The sequence below is a fragment of the Myodes glareolus genome, chromosome 8, assembly GCF_982192425.1.
Source record: "Myodes glareolus chromosome 8, mMyoGla1.1, whole genome shotgun sequence".
In the NCBI taxonomy this organism is placed as follows: Eukaryota; Metazoa; Chordata; class Mammalia; order Rodentia; family Cricetidae; genus Myodes; species Myodes glareolus.
The window spans coordinates 62,927,165-62,945,979 of NC_142033.1; the positions used below are offsets into that span (position 1 = coordinate 62,927,165).

Consider the following 18,815-nt stretch of genomic DNA (forward strand, 5'->3'; position numbering starts at 1 on the left):
ATCATGTTGAAAAACATAATTTAAACAGAGCTATTAGGTAAAGGAGAATGAAATTCCTTAATTCTTAACAGTTATATTAAGCCTTCAAGTGGTCAACGGGCCCCACAACATAGCATAGATGTTGCACAGCAAAATCTCAGGAGCTGGGTTTCTTTGCTTTTCCTTGGGATGGGCCAATAATATTAATCAAAGTTAAGTTTACTTTGGAGAATTTCAACAATGATTCAGAAATCAAAGATTCATAAAACAAATGAAACTATTTTCAACAAGTTTGAAATCAAACTATAAATTGTGATGAAGTCAGAATGTGGAAAATAATTCCCAACCTAGTAATGCAACAGTAATCCTGCTAATGTTCTTAACTTTCACACTCTAGATGGGGCTTCTCAATACTAAAATAGTGAAAACATGTAAATATTTATAGCAACCTAAGTTTCATGCCATTCCTGGGCATGAAAATTTTCCCGATTATCTCATACCAGAGGAATTTCTGAATCTGGACAACTCTCAGATTTGAAGTCTCTATATCACTAAAACCAGAAGTCTGTCTAGTGTGATAATCAATGGGTTAAGGCACTTGCCATGTAAGCCAGAAGGCCTGGGTTCAATCCTGGGAACCCAACCCGGAAGAGAACACCTCCTGGCTTTTGTCCTGACTTCCATAGGGACAATATGGCATACGCACAGTCCCCACACCCTGACACCACATGCATGGTGTGGGGAGATGAATAAGTAAGAGAGAATTGACTACAAATGAAGTTAAACTATGCAAAACATTTTCTACCCTACTATGGAAATCACCATTTTGCTACCGCTGTACTGAACACGATATGTCTAAGACACATTTCTAATAAGGTTTCTATGTGGAGTTCTGGGGTTTGTTTCAGCATAACTCTGCAGCAGAATAGTCAAGTAACTCTACCAAAAACAGTCTACATGAATATTATGTTTTTAAAAAGCCTTCTTTGGTTGTGAGCCTAGCCTTTAACGAGCCAGCCAAGATGCAGATATCCATCCAGAAGTAAGCACTGGGCTGAGCTCCAGGAATACAATCGAAGTGAGGGAGGAGCAGTAATAACAAAGAGGTCAAGATCACGATGAGGAAATCCACAGAATCAGCCGACAAAAGCTACTGGGAGATTACTGAAACCCGACTAACAACTAGGTCCCCTGAATTCAGGGGTCAATGGTGTGTCTTGGATAGTATATGGGACAACTGATAGTGGGACCAGGACCTAACCCTAATGCATGAATTGACTTTCTGGAGCCCATTCTCTATGGAGAGATACCTTGCTCAGCCTACGTACTGGAGGTGGGGGGGGGGGTGGTCTCCCTCAATGAGGTGGTGGTACAAACTTAGTTGACTTCCCCAGGGGAGGCCTTACCGTCACTTTTGAGCAGATGGGTGGGGTGGGGGAAAGGTGGGGAAAACAGGAGGAGTGGAGGGAGGGGGAACTAGGATTGGTATGTAAAAAGAAAAAAAGAATACTATCAAAATAACAAACAAAAAAGTCTTCATTGAACAGTCTGAACCTCCAAATAAAAATGGTTTAAAGTGCAAAGGGTAATGATTTATTCTTTTAAATTTTTTTTATAAAAATCATTTATAAAAAAGTACCAGATTAAAAAGTGAAGAATTGCCTATTTTTGACATGTAGGAATATTTAATACAAACATATACCTATATTACTGATGCTTTCTCTACGTATAAAGGAGGCTCAGAAGTAGTTTGATGTCTTCTATACAAGTAACTGTAAAATTCAGAAAGGATTACCAATGATCTAATTCAGGTTCTAGCCACAGTGACAATAAGGAAACAGAATGATTTTTTATACTCTGTTTAGGGACGTCTGTTCTTAAGTACTGGTTCTCAACTCTCTAACTAAATTACTTTAGCTAAAAGGTAGCATAGGAAAATATACAAAATCAACTAGAAATATGTTTAATGTTCTTTTTTGTAAGAAACAAAAGCGAGTATTATTTCTCCAGCATAAAGAAGGCAAAACTAAAAAATAAGAAAAAAAACCAAAAAAACAAAAACAAACAAACAAACAAAAACCTATGACCCAAATAACAGTCCTTTTCAAAACCCTACATCTTCATCCATTCCCTTTATCCTCCCTGGTTTCCTAGCTCCATAAACTGATACAGCAGATTTGGAGCATCTGTCTTTAGAAGTATAGGATCAATAATAATAGGGTCTCATCTAGCCCACGCTGGCTTCAAATTCACTACACAGTTGAGGAAGGATTCTCCTACCTCCACCTCCCAAGTGCTAGGATGATGGGTATGCACCATCATGCCAACCTTGGGTACATTTCCTTAATTAAAAGATACCTATAATTCATTCACTCCAAAAATAAAACAAACTCTGATCACATAGGTAGTTGTATATATGATAACAAATGCAAATTTAAAGTTCAAACTAGCTTGCTAATACCTTTTCCCTCACCTGATACTTTGCTCTGTTGGTTCCCATCTTGTGAGAGGGTACTAATAAAAATATGTTATTTTCTTTGGGAAAAGTGAGGAAAATGCAATTCAATCCAAATAGAGACAAATACTTGACATATATTATTCATTATACTGCAGAAAACACACAGATTTCTGGCACAGATTTTTTTCTCCTGATACTATATGTGCTAGGTTTATACACTCAGATATGTAAACAAACTATTGTTCTAACTATTTAAAATTGGGCTTTTAAACAGTCTATACCTGCATATAATGTGACTTTCTTAAAAGGCCGATGAACACTAACTGTGGGCACATAACAGAGACTTACAGTAACCGTGACTTACAATGACCAATAACTGCAGTCTCTACATCAAGTCCACTTGATTCCAAACTTACCGGAGGAATACGGTTTATTTAGAAACAGGAGCCCCTCTGTGGTTACATGTATATTCTGTTTTTTTTTTCTTTTGAGGCAAGGTCTCACTATGCAGTCCTGGTTAGATAGAAGTTGTTATGTAGACCAGGTTGGTCTCCAGCTGACAGATCTGCTACTCTCTATCGCCTGAGTACCACAATTAATGGCACCATGCTTCACCTTATATGGCATTTTCTGTTAAAAATTTTAGTCCATACAACTCCATGAGCTAAACGGGTGTGGATGTGTAGCTGTATCTCATGTTAAGGGGCATCTGAGTAGCAGAAGCTTAGAGTCATAAGTTCAGCAGAGGCCATGTGATCACCATCCTGGTTGACTTCCTACCCCCAGATTTATTTAAACCTTTATCTGAAAGCTTTAACTACAACTCGTAAGGAGGAATTATAAGGCCTTTCTAATGTTAGCATATCTTACTGGCATTATGTTACTATTACTTATATCATAACTATGCTTAATTAAAGATATTTAGGCCTAATATCACTGCAATCATTTATTTATGTCAGCTATATGTATTTTCTCAAAAACGCTCTTAATTGCAACAGTCATGCATTTGTTTAATAATAATATGTCTGTATCACTGAAATTTATTCTGTGTACTCCATGGAAGAAGGATCCTACACTGCAGAAAATAAGGGACCCAAACTTTTCCCTTACAATTTCTAATGCAGTGTCTTTCCTATTGGTTTCCTGCAATAACAAAACAAGTTTTCTGCTCATCATATGCAATAGCTGAAAACATCACGTATGTGGTCTCTTCCTGTCATGCTATCTGAAGCACTCGCCCAGCTAGCTCCTCATCTGTTTGAAAGACCCGACTTTAACTCCTGATGATCTTTGATTTCCACTACTCACTCTCTCCAGCTAATACTTACTCACAGAAGCTGCTCTAAATACGTGCATGAATCACTCACTCCTCTCAACAGTCCCCTGTGGCGAGCAGTGTGCTCTGGTTTAGGTATTAAGAAATAAAGTCAGGGTCAAGTTAGGCATGTTGTTCTAGGTTGTACAGAAAGGCAAGCAAGCTTTAGAGTCTGTGATGCTACCCACACACCTCACATAGCACAGTGATGTAAAATGTAGTAATCAAAACTGATCTTTAAAGTGAACAGTATTAGTTATGCTTACAACAAAAATAAGTAATGGTGAAGCAACTTACTTAACAGACTACCCTATAGTGATGCTCCACCATCAGTCAGTAATATTTAAAAACTACTTAATGTGGGAAGAACCTTGTATTATCATCACTCAGTTCTTTGGTTTCCAGGGAACATAACAGGCTAAACGTATCTAAGCTGCATTTCTCCTTATCAAGTGCTGTTATCTGCCTTTGTTCAGTCTCCTTAGTATCCTTGATGCCTCACTCTTTAAGACTTCTTTACCTCACCCCTTGGATGTACCCAATTAAGTGAATCTTCTTTTACCTCTTAACTGTTTGTCCCCAGTGAATAAAAAAGGTCATGCTTCTCATTGGAGCAAAGCTCTTGTCCTGACCTGAATATTTGTTGATGCCCTAGAGTCATTAGCTTCTTTTTCCTTCCCTAATCCCTTGCTAAAAAAGTTTAAAACCCCCAAGTTGTCTTTCTTTGCCAAATGCAGACAATTAAGAGTGCTCATATTTAAGAAATAATAAAATAAATACATTTTCTACTAGATGTAACTTGCCTGAAATAAAATATTTTCATATCTTATTTATGAAGAAGCATAATTTAGTCAATATTTATAGAACTTCAGGCAGTTTACAAAAGCAACTGATTAATAACCTAGCATAACAACAACATCATAAACTGCAAAACCATTGTGCCTTTCTAAGTTCCTTGCTTACATGACTGGTATTCTATCATAATCACCTGGGCTCCTCTTCAGTCAACAACGTAAGATGAGCTGTGAGTAATGCAACTCACACATTTTGCGGGGTACTCCTTTCAAATGTATTCTGACACACGAAAAATGGGAAACTTCACTGACTTTTTCAGACTTTAGAATAAAAAATTATTTATTTTTATTTTCTACATAAACATTTAAGGGAAGTAAATCCATATATAGTTAACTGTTACCTAAGCCTATTCTATTTCACAAATCAAATGGACAGAACATTAACAAGAAGCTATTTTGTAATGACATTCAGTTTCAACCACCATGTTAGTCATAGACTGAGAACCAAGGACTAGAAGAGGTCCTTGAATAACATTTCCAACACCATTGCTCTACTCAAAGTCCCAGTGCTTAGACTAGGTTAGACCAGTCTGCTACATGTTTAGACTAGGTTAGACCCGGCTGCCATATGTCTGGCAATCCAAGGCATTATACTCAGGTTGTGATCAACCCATCACCTCCCCTATCACTGTGCTTCAATATTTTCTCATTCCCAAATCCTGTCTCTTCTGACATTCCTCAGGCGACAGGCTTCCTTTCTACCCTTCTGTCTTTTCCGTCATTGTGTACATGGCCTAACTTCACAGTGACCCCACTTTCAGATTTGCTTACACACCTTTATTACATCCTATTTCAATAAAGCTTTAAGTGAAAAGGACCCAAGCCAACGTAATGATGCAATTTTGAGCATATATTATTTATAGGTATCCCTTTTCTTTGCTTCTCCTTGATTGCAATTCAAAATCCTCCTTAAAAGGACTTTCCCCCTCATTTCCACTCCCATAATCATGTTTATGCTAATCTTGTGACTATAAATATATTTATATTTGTCCAATGTCAAGAAAAAACATTTTAATCAAAGTTTTCCTTTTCTGACTGTTGAACTTCTAATTGGAAAGTTAGAATAAGTTAAATCAGTGTGATTACTACATTTATAAATTCACTGTTATATTCCTTAAAACAAACACAAGTGCTTATACTGAGTACTAGGGTCTATTTACTTTGCACACTTTATCTTATTTAGTCCTTAGAAGTTGTCTTTATCTCCAGTTTACAGAGTGAGAAACAGGAAACTAAGAACTAAGTTTCTTGTCTTAGGTAACAACTTGAAATAGAACTCCATCATCCCAGCAAGGATTGCTCCTGAGTTTGGAGTGGTTGAATTATATTGTCACAAATACACTTCTCAATGACTATTTTTTCAGGGACAAAACATGCAGATTCTTAATTTTGCAGCTTTACTTCATGTTTTTAAAAGATGTGCCTTCACTCTGTTAACCCAGGACAGTCAGTGTTTGATGGGTCAACGATGCTCATCCCAGCATCCCACAGAGCTGGGGCTACAGGTGAGTATAGCCATACCTGAACAGTTTTACCTTTACAAGACAACTGAACTATCTATATGGAGGAAGGTTCAGGGGAATACATATTAAATCATCTTCATTTGTATGAACCAAATGGAAACATAAAATGATTGGTGGTAAAACTTACCATTTAACATCAACAGATTGTCAGTTCCTGGATGTGGATAGCTCAGACGACCTTTAAATAGACAAAGAAAGAAGAATTTAAAGATTATGAAGCTATTTGACAAGAAAAAAGGGTAGGGGTAAGTAGAGTAAAGAAAAAAAGTTTTAAGCACTGTATAGTTTTTAAAACTGAGAAGTTTATCTTTAACTCAAACCATATTATCTCTGAAACCTGAAAACAAAGTGGGAAAGTTCATCTTAGTTCCCATGCTGTAGGATCACGGTGATGAGAGCGAATGAAAACTCGTTTGTTTCTATCTACTGTACAGGCATCATGGGTGCTACGGTTCTGAAAACATGATAAATGAGTTTTTAAAGTGAAGTCAAACAGTTGGAATTTTTCTCTAGACTTTTGACAAAAATAACACTTCGAGGAAATAGATTTAGTTTTGAATTCAACAATTACTAAAATTTTAAATGTAAAATTAGAACAAGCCTTTTCATTTTTAAAAAATTTAATTCAATGTAGTTTTTATAATGTCAATGTGGATTTATACTGTCATTTTCAAATACAGAAATTAAAAGAAGATATTCTAGGCTATTATTATTACTAATATCATTATAAGTGTACCTCACTTAGAGTTTAAAAATTATTTATGAAGAAAAAGTGACAATACTAAGGCTGGTGAGAATAGTAACAAATTGGCTGCTCTAAGTTGCTCTTCTTGAAGACTTTGCATCTAAAAAGTTTGGTGACAACAGTATTATACATGTGACAAAGATTATGCAGAAAACACTGTAGCTCAGCCACTATTTTCACACCAGGGTGTTAGTTTGGCTACTGCCAACAGCAAGGATGACCATTATTGAAGCTCACTGAAAGACAGAAATGCATTCATCTAACTCTGATACTTCAGTTTTAAGAATACATTCAAATGTAATACTGGGATTGCATTCTAGTCACAATTGGCATAGTTTCTCTTTAAAAGGACAATAACCCTACATGAAATTCACTGCCATCAGAAGGATAAGCATACACACACAGAGATGAATGAAGTAGAGATTCACATATAAACATGCATAATATGATCTCTGGCACACTGTGATTTAGAAAAGTAAGCAATTGTCCATTAGAAGGACAATTTATGACCTCTTTTTACTCCTAGGCTTCATGAATTAACTAAATGAGCTGTTCAATAGAGCTTCCATAATCCAGAAACATACAATTATGTCTACTGTTGTGAGGAGAGAGAATAAGGAACACACACAGGGAAGGTACAAACTTGAGAGACCTAGGAAACACAACTTTTAAGCGGCATTTTAGCAGCATGTCACAAAACTTTCAAAAAGTCACAGCTTATTTTGGTAATTAGGACTTTTCATTTTGTTGCAGCAGACCAAATTTAGAGAATAATGTGAAGCCATCAAAAATTGCTGATTTTCTGACATGATATTTAAAATAGTAAATTATTTCAAATGGCAACCATATTGCTGTTGAGTACAACAGTTCTCTCCTGATAGAACGTAGAACACAGAAGGTAAAAAGAGAAATAAGACAAGCCTTCCCTGTGGTGTAGTCAGAGACACAAACACAAAACTTCAGTAATGCCTGCCCACTGCTTTAAGAATTATGTATGTACAGTATCTCACAAAACACAAAGAAGCACTTAGCTAAACTCAGGAATGGAGGCCTACATACTAGAATGTTACATTAAGTAAGCAGAGCCTTTGTCCTGAGGTCTTGCTTAAAGACAGGTAACTTTATGTCGATACAAATTTATTCTCTAATAGTTTCACTATTCCCTTTGAAAACAGTTCTTCTACATTTTGGCATTTGAATGGACTTTAAAAGGCAACAGAAGAAAATGAATTGGTGAATGAGTGTATATTTGAATATATATTCTAACATTCCACAAATAAATGAGCAAATTTAGACTCAGGCGACCCAATTACTTATCATCTACTACAGTGAAAATGTTAATATTAATTAATAAGTTAACTTTCACAATTAATCCTTTACTTATATCAAAACAACTTTGCTAATGAATCTGCCACCTGAAAGTAATGATGACCAACATCTGTGGGCTTATTATATACAAAGGGCTTTTATAGATTCAACTGTCAATTATTTACTCTTAGTAACAATCCTTTGAATTTGAATAAATCAAATTCAAATTATTCCTAGTAATAATCCTTTGAATAAAGAAAAAAATTCTTTATTTTTTCATTTTAATGTGAATATACTTTATCACAAGAAAGGTTAAGTCACTTCATCACTGGTAGGAATGACTGCCAGAATGGGAACCTGACTGGCTTGATTCTCTTCTATTGCTTTATTACAGATCCTATTGATAACAGGATAAGAAAAAGAATGTATAGAAGGTTTACAATACTTAAACTGCAACAGAAAAAAAATGCATAAAAGAACACACGGCTATGAAAGTAATTCCTGGCTTTAAGTCTAAAAGGCTGGTGGTACATAAACTGACACTAAAGACTACCTATCAACAAGAGAACCCCAATTTCTTTTACAGGGGGAAAAAAAAAGGCCCAAAGCATAAAAAACTCCACTTCTCAGTTTTTGTCACACTGTATAAGATCTAGCCAGAAGATAAAAGTAGTATGTACAATTTTTGGAAAATAAGCTTTAAAAAGGAAAGACTGATTTTCTTCTGCTTGCTGAGATGCAGATAGATGCGTAAACTAAGGAAGTTTTAGGTCAGGAGGCAGAAACAGGATTTTCCAGATAACAGAAAAGTGAAAAGGAATGTAGACATCTGTCATGGTCGCTGTTCTATTGTTGTGAAGAGACACCATGACCAAGGCACCTCTTATAAAAGAAAGCATTTAATTGCAATCTTGTTTACACTTTTCAGAAGGTTGGTTCATTATCATCTTGGGGGGAACATGGAGGCCTATGCACGATGCTGGAGAAGTAGTTCGGAGCTACATCTTGATGAGCAGGAAGAGATGAGGCACTAGGCCTGGTGCGGGCTTTTGAAAGCTTACACTCCACTCCCAGTGATACAACTCCTCTAAGGCAACACCTGCCCCAGCAAGGTAACACCTCCTCATCCTTCCCAGTTTATCAACTGATGACAAAGCATTATATATGAGCCTGCGGGGGTCATCACTCTTATTCAAACCACCACACTTTACATGCTCCACTCAACAAAAAGAACCTCCATCTCCTTGAAGCTGACTTTCCTGATAACCCAAAGGATCTAAGTACACAAAGTCTTGAGGCAAGTCGTTCATTATAATTGTAAGCAAGTTTGTGGAATGATCGTTTCACCAAGATTTTAATATATCCATATTAACATGTGCTACTTTTAGGCAATTCTATTTTAACATTAACATGGGGTTAGTGGGATGGCTTAGTGGGTAAAGGTACTTGCTGTCAGCCTGAAGGCCTGAGGTGAGCCCTGTGACCATTGTGGGAGAAGGATGGAACTAACTCTTACAACTTGTTCTGTCTTCCAAATGTGTACTGCGCTATGTGTGCACACTTACGCACAAATGCAAATAAATAACTGTAAAAATGACAATATTAAGTAATTTAAAATATTTTCATGAATGTTACTCATCAATAATGAGAAAATTGCTAAAGTATAACGTGATGCATTTTGTCAACATTTTTTTAAAGAGAAAACTAAATGACAACACATATAATATTCATAAAGAACCTAGATTAGAAACGCTCAAAAAGGTGCAATGGTTAAAAGCACCAACTCAAGAACTACCAAGTTCTAATACTTATTAGCAGTTGATACTTGGTAGTAATCATTAATAATAAGCTACTGGTGTCCAAACATAAGGTTGAATATGGCTGAGCATGCTGGTTGTGAGGAAAAATAAGCTTGATGTATGATCACTGTATGGTGTATTAACATCCACAGCTATGAGTTTTTAACTGAAGACAACTGTCATTCTTTCTTAGGTGCTTTCAATAAAGCATTACTCTCACTGTTTATCCAATATCTTTTTGCAACCTACATTTCACCTTTACTTGTATGTCTAAAGATCTGACATATAGTTCTGAAAATCCACTTAAATGTAGTCAGTAGCAACATTGAATAATTCCAATTTTTAATCAGCTACAGTGTACATGACAGTCATTTTTGACCCCCCTCTCAAAGCTTCACAAATACCCCCTAAAGCCCTAGGAATAAGGTCATAAAATGTAGAAAAGACCCTTAGATGGAAAGAGTGAACTCCATGAAAGCAACACAACCACTCTTGACATCTAGCTTATAAAGTTAGTGTCCTCTGAATTCAACTGCTCACTCTTAAATCAAGAGCCTACCATATCATTTTTGTCTAATTATACTATGCTTTATTTCTTTATCCTATTATCACTTTATACTATGAAATACACAAAGCAACACCAAGAATCATGTAATATAACTTTGTTTCAAGCAAAGTATAACTAAGAGAAAGAAGAAAACACTAAATTGGCTATCTAGTAAAATAATGGATTATAGTTACTACATTAAAATAAATATGAAAATATTAAAGTCAAGTTGATCTTATGGGTTTAAACTTTCCACTATAAATTTGTTGAAATAAAAATATTCTAATAGCTACTAAAATTAACAAATGGGAGAACAAATATTTCAAGTGGCAACGATAAACTGGTATAGTTGGCAATGAGGACCATCCATGATTTATAATGGTGGAAAAAGCTACCATATTGTCACTCCAGGTTTTGCTTTTAGTATAGTATTTAAGAATGGATAGTCAATAGTTCATTTTTCTGCCATCATAGGGATGAGTCCAGGACCTTGGGCATACTAGGTAATATGGGACCCCTGAGCTACATCCCTCAGTCTTACACACTTTATTAAATACTGTGGTAAATGCTCTGCGCACACTTGATAGATTACGTGTGTTAAATACATTTTTGAATGATAGTATTTTCAAATTATAAGTCAAGGTGCATGTATGTATATGTATGTGTGTATGTATTCTTCAGTCACAAAACTAAACATTTAGTATAGCCCATGGAAATAAATACAGATGAAAATGCACAAGATTTTAATTTAACAGCTAGTTGTAGTGAGGCATGCTGTTATACATGCACAGATACCATACATGATGATTCTAGACATTCTGAACAAATATTTGTGAAGAATAAGAATTAAAATGCAAAATGTTTACTTATATAAACAATAGCTCCTATGCCTCTATTTGCTCGGCATTTTCATAGCTATTACAGCAAAGTACAAACAGGTATATGGTCACTGTTCCCATGACATAGTATCCTTTGAAAGATACCTAAACTAAGAAGTTGATAAAGCTCAAATAAATGAGATACTCTGAAAGGAATCTGATTCTCAGAGTCTTTTATACAATTTAATCTACCCTGGGCAGGGATGCAGGGGCCTCTTCACTCAGGGAGTACAAGTGATCTAGGGACCACAGAATTTTCCAGTTAAATGTGGAGGAACTAATACTTTTATTTACTTCTTTAGCTTTTTGAATCACCTAGCATGGCCTCTGTTGACGGAGAAATATTTCACTAGGGCAAAGATGAATGGAATGGATCGCAGGAGAACCACATTAGCAAGTTTCTGGAAGCTGAAACTTTAAAAGTGTCACTGACTAAAACATAACTCATAGAAGGCACAACCCCAAGCCACTCTGTGCACGGGAACGTCATCTGGAAACAAGCAGACTCCTAGTGAGAATCAGCACCAAGCAGCTCTGGCTAACCCTGAAGGTGGAGGAGAGGTAGAATTGAAAACAGGAAGGCCAGTAAATGGCTGTTCAATTTTAAAAGCACCAGAGAGATACATGGCTACCTTTTGGTTCTTCAAAGAGGGCTACAAAGTTAGACTCACAAGATCTCACAAAAACAAGTGGAAGACACCAAGGTGTGCTTCCCAGACCACAGTGAAATACTGAGAACAAGACATTGTCAAGCGGCTCTTATCTCTCGGGGCAGGTACCCTAATGTCAGCAGGACTTCTTGCTTCTAGGAGTCATAAACACAGGAGTTTATCAGTGAGGAATAAAGCTGATACTAGGTAATAAAGACTCAGGTTCTTAAAGCCTTTGAAAAAGCACGCACTTCAAAATGTTTATTGGCATAAAATCCCATTCTAAGCCCTTGTTTCTGGACCTTCTTGAACTATTCAGGGAACACTGGAAAAATCATTATGACCAGCTGAGACTGATCATCTCAAGAACTGTTACACAAACTGTATTTCTCCCTATAGTCTCTAGGTCAATTTTTATGAGCTGAAATTCAATTTTTTTTGTCCTTACAGTTCGAGGGAGGGCGCAGTGTTTAAATCTTACACAGTAAGACTCTTTTTCACAAATTGTTGTGGGTAGGAGGGAGGGCGGCTTAACAATGATCTGTCTTGTTCTTTTGTTTAAAGGGAAAGAATGAACCAACTCATACAAACATAAAAAGATCACAGATTATTTTAAGTACATATGCAAATATAAAATTGCAAAATTATGAAACTGTACTTGGCAAAGCATGATTTTCTTTAGCTACTTCAAATTCCACACTTATTCCTCTTTTGAAAGGAAAGCAGAGTGTGCCTAGAATCAAGACAGCCATTAGAAAGTGTTCACAGAGAGAACACACTGCAGAATGGACACAGAAACTCCGTCAGAGGCAGAGTGGACACAGAGAGACCACACTGCAGAAGGACACAGCGACTCCATCAGAGGTATTCAGACTGAGAAAAGCACACCCAGTGTGCTAGTGTTTCTGATGACAGACCATGCCTTAAAATACTGAATGAGCGGGGTATACCCAACAGTGCCATGTGGCACTAAACAACAAACTGGGACCAGTCTTTCAGTTCTTCAGAAGTGACAATCTCAAGTTTGCTTTCTCATGCAATGGCACCTCCTCCCAGTAATTCTTCATCAGTTTTCTACTCCAGCTTAATATCAGAATTTCCTTTATTCCATATATAAATTAGGAATAACTTTCTATTTACCATATTTCTAAACATTTTCTCCTCTACAGTAGTTCTAGCTTCTGTAGATACATGTAAAGTTTTGGTATATGATCCTTCTGTCTTTCCTCAGCAGGTTACACCTTCCACAGGGATAAAGAACTTGGCTTTCCTCAGTGTATATCCTCACAGCGCACAGTGAGCAAAGGGTTCAGAGTTGGCACATGGTACAAAGTTCCGTGTCTGGCAACCACTTGCTATCTGTCCATCTCCAACAAGTTGAGAGCTTTGCATTTGCTATACAAGACCATAAAAACCTCCTTCTTAAAACACAGAGGTTGGTGCTGGAAAAGGTGAGTAACTAGAGCAAAGAATTTTAGATTACAGTGGGAGGAGAGGTGGCTTCTATGAGTGAAGTCACTTAGTTCTTAGCCAGATCAGTAATCATTTACTCTTTTCACATTCTATACATCTACTTGACTGTTTCCTCCCTGCTGACACCCACTGTGAAAAGTTTATCTTTTGCTTTAATCTTATGAGTGGAAGTAAATGTAAACTTATAGATCTGCCCTTGACTCCTGAAACAATTAACCTTCAGAATGGTCCCCTCCAACCCTTGTCTCTTCATATTTACATATCTTGAGCCATATTGTGGAAACAGTGGTGTGATGCTTTTGAGGCTAGGCTCTAGGCACAGGGGTATTTGCACTGATCTGTGCCATTGACTCTGGGCAGCAGGGGTAGGCAGACAGGGCAACTGGCAGTGACGCTGGAACTCTCCAACCGTATGGGAAGAAATTCTTTAGCCTAATCAAGGTTTCAGGCTGTAGGATCAACCAACTTCTTGACTGCTACCTCATGAAACCCTTACCAGAAATAACCAAGTTGCTACCCAGTTCTAAGCCTGACAAATTATATAAGGTAAATGTTTTAAGCTAAACTCTGAGTTATTTTGCAGCAATATATAAGTAATACAATCTCTTTTGACAACAGAAAGAGACCAGGGAGCTCATTTTAAAATTTTGCACTCTCCCTCTCCTGTCATGTAGATCTCATGAGGAAGATGAAGCAAACAATGGTTGAAGAAGACATTTTAAGAGGATAAAATAAGCTTCATCTTGCTCCTATGAGAAACATATTGGTGGTTTGTTTATTAAACAGGGGGAAAATTTTTCTGAGATAAGAAGAGAAGACAAACTGCTTTCCTGAAGGAAGAAAAGGAAAGATGGGAAGACAACATATGCCTTGGTTAACCCTGGCAGGCTCATTCAATTTGCAATCACCTTGCTAAGACAGATTGGATAGAGGTCCAGCATCCCCACTCCCAGTAGAGTGTAATGATCAGAATGTGTGGAGGAAGAAAATGTATCATGATATAGCAGGAAGTGGTGTAATGAGCCAGCAAGAAATAGAAGAAAATCTAGTGTTGGAATGCTCAGGTAACAGTGCTGATAGCTGTTAACACCATGGCAGTAGAGGTATCCCTATTTCTTTACACTACATGGAGATTTCTCCCAAATGTTCAGTTTTCTTTTTCTTTTTCTGTCATAAAACATGTGGAAAATGAAACGTTCCAGTTAGAAACTGGCCAACATGGGGATCCATACAAGTCGCTGAAGGCTTAGGTTTTCCTTTCTCTTTCAGGGCCAAAGTCAATTTTTTTTCTATCAAAAGATATAAATTTCTTATAATTTTTTAACTTATTATTCTTAGCATCATTCTGTTGCTTCATTTACTTTTAGGTCCCCCTCTAGATGCTCTTCTACTTACACTGTAAACTGCCTAGGCTCGAAAGCAGATGATGAATAGTGTTGGTAACAAACATTTCCTCCAGCATCTTAAGGAAAGCTTTTCGTATTCATTGGTAACAGTGAACTAGTTTGATTTTACTTTACAATTCCTAGGAGTTTTCTTCCAAGAGAAGACAGAATTCAGCACAAAAATTCTTCGTAGTAAATTATTAACAATTCTCTTCTTTCTTATATGTGTGTGTTTACTTTTGAGATAGTCTTGCTACCCAGTCTCATGAGTGCTAGTATACAGTCATATGCCACTACACCCCCGTGTGGATTTTATTCTGAAAGGGAAGATTCAAGGTAAACAGTACTCACTGTGAAAAAGAACAAGACCTCAAACAGAGAACCTTACAATAGAGGCAAAAGATCAACAACACCCACAAGAAAACAGAAGAACCAAAGACATAACCATATTAGTTTGAGGAATAGCCACCAGTGTACATCAGCAAAAATAACATGTTCCTTAAGATGTGAGGATTAGGGAGACAAAAAAAACCCTATGTATAAAACCCAGAAGCTGAGAAGGACTCTGATTATTGTTATCAATTTAGCTGTTAACAAAAAAGTTTTTGTAGTTTTTAGGACAAAATTTCCTAAAAGAATTACATTTGCCAGGCAGTGGAAGAACTCAGGAGGCAGAGGTTGGTGGATTTTTGCTAGCCTGATCTAAAGAGCTAGTTCAAGGATAGCTAAGGCTGTTACACAGAGAAACTCTGTCTCAAAAAACATTACATTTGTAGGATAAAAACTGGAGAATTTATAAAGAATTCCATGATTCCAACTCAATGAGAAGTACTGAGCTAGAAATAGCAATTATTATTCTAGTGAATTCTCAATACATTAACTGTGCTGGCTACTGATTTGTCAGCTTGACAAAAAGTAGAGTCGCTTGGAAAGAGGGAGTCAATCGAGAAAACGTATTCATAAAACTGATGATAGATATGGGAGAGCCCGGCCCATTATCTGCAGTGCCACCCTTGGATGGTATAAAAAAGTAGGCTGAGCGAGTGACGAGAAGCAAGTATGCAGTGTCACTCCAAGGTCTCTGGGGCTGTTCATGCCTCCAGGTCCCTGTCTTGTGCTCTTGTCCTGACTTTCCTCCCCAAAGGACTAAAAGCTCTAAGCTGAAACCCTTTTCTCCCCAAACCTTTGCTCTTGGTTACTGTGATTTACCATAGCAACAGAAATCCTATGATATTCACATGGTGTGGCAATAACTACTGATGTTTTGAGTGGCTAGTTTGGATGACCTGTTATATGCATTAGGTAACTAGTACTCCTGTTTCCTCAAGGTGATAAGATTGCAATATAAAAGACACTACTATAAAGGACAACGTGAGACAGAAAATAATGCATATGAAATAATGTTAATGATATTTCTTTACATATCAGAAAGTTAGTTTATATAAGTACTATTTTTTCATAAGCAGACAAACCAATATATGTATGAAACTGATGCTGTAAATTGCCACATACCTTTGAGAGGATCATGCTCTGCTCTCATGATATCAATAAGGGAATTTTCCAGAGAGTGCATATTCAAGCTATCATACATCCTACTTCGATCCTGGAAGACAGAAAAAGAAAAGATATAAGATCTATGTAATTTTAAAGTAAAAGTTAAAAACATATAATCTTTCTTATATAAAGCAGGACATTTGAGCAATATATTACTACTTAACTTGTATCCCAAGAAAATACTGATATTTAATTATCATGTCAACTACAATGTCTCTTATTAAGGGACAATATTTTTAGCACATTCATTTCTAAAATATATAAAAATTAATGTATTTTTATTGGAGTATTAGCTGAATGCAGTGAAATAATCTCTGATCATTTTTACATATATTACACACAGAAAACATTTTCAGTTCCTTCATGTTTCTCTCACATATATAGAAAGACAGATATTGGCACTTGGAAATGAGCATCTTGAGATGAATTTAACAGTTGCACCACACTTTAAACATCTATCACACACTTAAAACTTGACTTAATCATCAGAATTGCAAAACAGTGAATATGTAAGCATTTTATACACAAAAATTAAATGTAGGATACTAATATTAGAAAAGGTATGAATGCCTCAAATATTTACATTCAAATCCCAGTCTCCAAAGTGCTTCCACTTTTTGTAATCCTCCGTGTCCAAACTCCACTCCAAATGAAGGCTGCAGCAGAGAGGAGCAGGGAGGTACTTCAGATCACATCCCCTTCCCCACCTCTGAGAACTTCCTTCTGTGTTGACAGCAGCTTTTTTTGCTGACAACACAATCCCCTTGCTTTATAGAAGACATTTAGTTCTTTAATGTCTAAGAATTTATATTATGTTCTACTCAACACAACACAATGAATAAGCAATTAATAAGGGAAACTAGATGAACAAGCTGTGATTGATGCCCTCCAAAGAGTCTGATGTTTTTTCTCAAAATATGTCAAAGCCATCCCCACCCACTTGTTATTTGCATTAATGTACAAATTCGAAGCAGGGATAGGTCATCTAAACTCTCAAAATGATTAGCACAGGAAACCAGAAAAGAATCAGAAAAGTAAACTGACAGTTTCCACAGAAATCCAAGTAAAGCATTAACCTGGAACCACATGATTCAAGTTATACCAGCAGTCTCTAGGATCATATGCACCCATAGACATTTACATCTATTATTTCATTAAGAAATGGTTTATAGCCCTCATGATTTCCCAAAGGAACCAACAACCAGAAAATATTCAGAACTAGGTCTTTCGAGAGCTAAAGAAAAACCTAAGGTTTGTTTATTTCTTCTTCTTTGATGTCTAACTAGGGTTGTATGCTTTTTAAAGCCAGGGGCCAGGATCAGCATTGTAGACTAAACAAGGCACTATCAAGGAATTAGGAAGGGTGAGTAGTTACACCAAAAGAGGCAACGCTGCCAGAGAGGAGGCTCTTGCTCCAATTAATCACCAACCACCTACAGAGGTCCAATTCACTGACCTTCAAGGGAAAGATCCTGAACACACAACATTCCTATCTCTAACGCCCTTCACTAGAACAGGTGAACTTGGTAGGGGAGCGGGAGAGAATCGGGGAAAAGGAGCAGTGCTCCCCAAACTCGACATGCTGCAGAATTATGTGAAAAGCAGGTTAGTACACACTGGTACCACATCTTAACTCATCTGACGAAGGAGATGTTAGGTGGACGTGAAGCTGCGGGCCAGCACAGTATAAACAGTATAAGCGTTGTGATATTCTACACCATGGAACCTCTTTCTATTCTGCCTCCATCTTCTAGAAAATAACCAAGTCAGACTTAACAACGCCTATAGAGCACTTGAACTCATAGACCTAAAGTATTGTTACAGCAAATGGCATAAGGTGGCCGTGAGAAGAGGATGGCCTTTGTGCAAACAAGACCTACGTGCTTACTAACGCCTCCATTACCATCTCTCTTTCTGCTCGGCAGTGTGCGCAGTTCCTGGATTCTTCCACTATCTTCTAAAGTAATTAAGGCTAGGGTCCTTCTAATCACACACATCTAGCTTGCAAATGTCTGTAAAATGAATACCCCTTTATCAGTACCATAAAAATCTCTATAAAACGTGTAAGTTGAGCTGTATGAGTGTAAAGACTACTATTAAGATGGTAATTATAAAGTACTCGATCTTAGACTCCTCTACAGAATCTGCTAATTGACTAAACTGGAACAAGTATAAGATACTAAAATAGATTTGTTATCAGATGAATTTCTAGCTATTCAATGGAAGACTATTGTAATATTCAAGTTCTTAAGTATATTGCAATTAGGGTTAATAAAAAAACTTTCAAAACAAACATTAAACATTAATACTCTTATGATGTACTGTGTATTCTCTAAGAGTATAAGTA

General features: G+C 36.7%; 1 protein-coding gene across 8 annotated transcripts in view; it reads right to left on the minus strand.

The window, feature by feature from the left end:
• Positions 1-18,815, minus strand: part of Cpeb2 (cytoplasmic polyadenylation element binding protein 2) — a 49,961-nt gene that overhangs the window by 21,928 nt on the left and 9,218 nt on the right. For all 8 annotated transcript variants that reach the window (XM_085691937.2, XM_048461675.3, XM_085691936.2 and 5 more), the window contains 2 exons: positions 16,427-16,517; positions 6,257-6,307 (listed from right to left, as the gene is read on the minus strand). In XM_085691937.2, the coding sequence (XP_085548063.1) occupies positions 6,257-6,307; positions 16,427-16,517 (142 nt within the window). The remainder of the gene's footprint in view (positions 1-6,256; positions 6,308-16,426; positions 16,518-18,815) is intronic.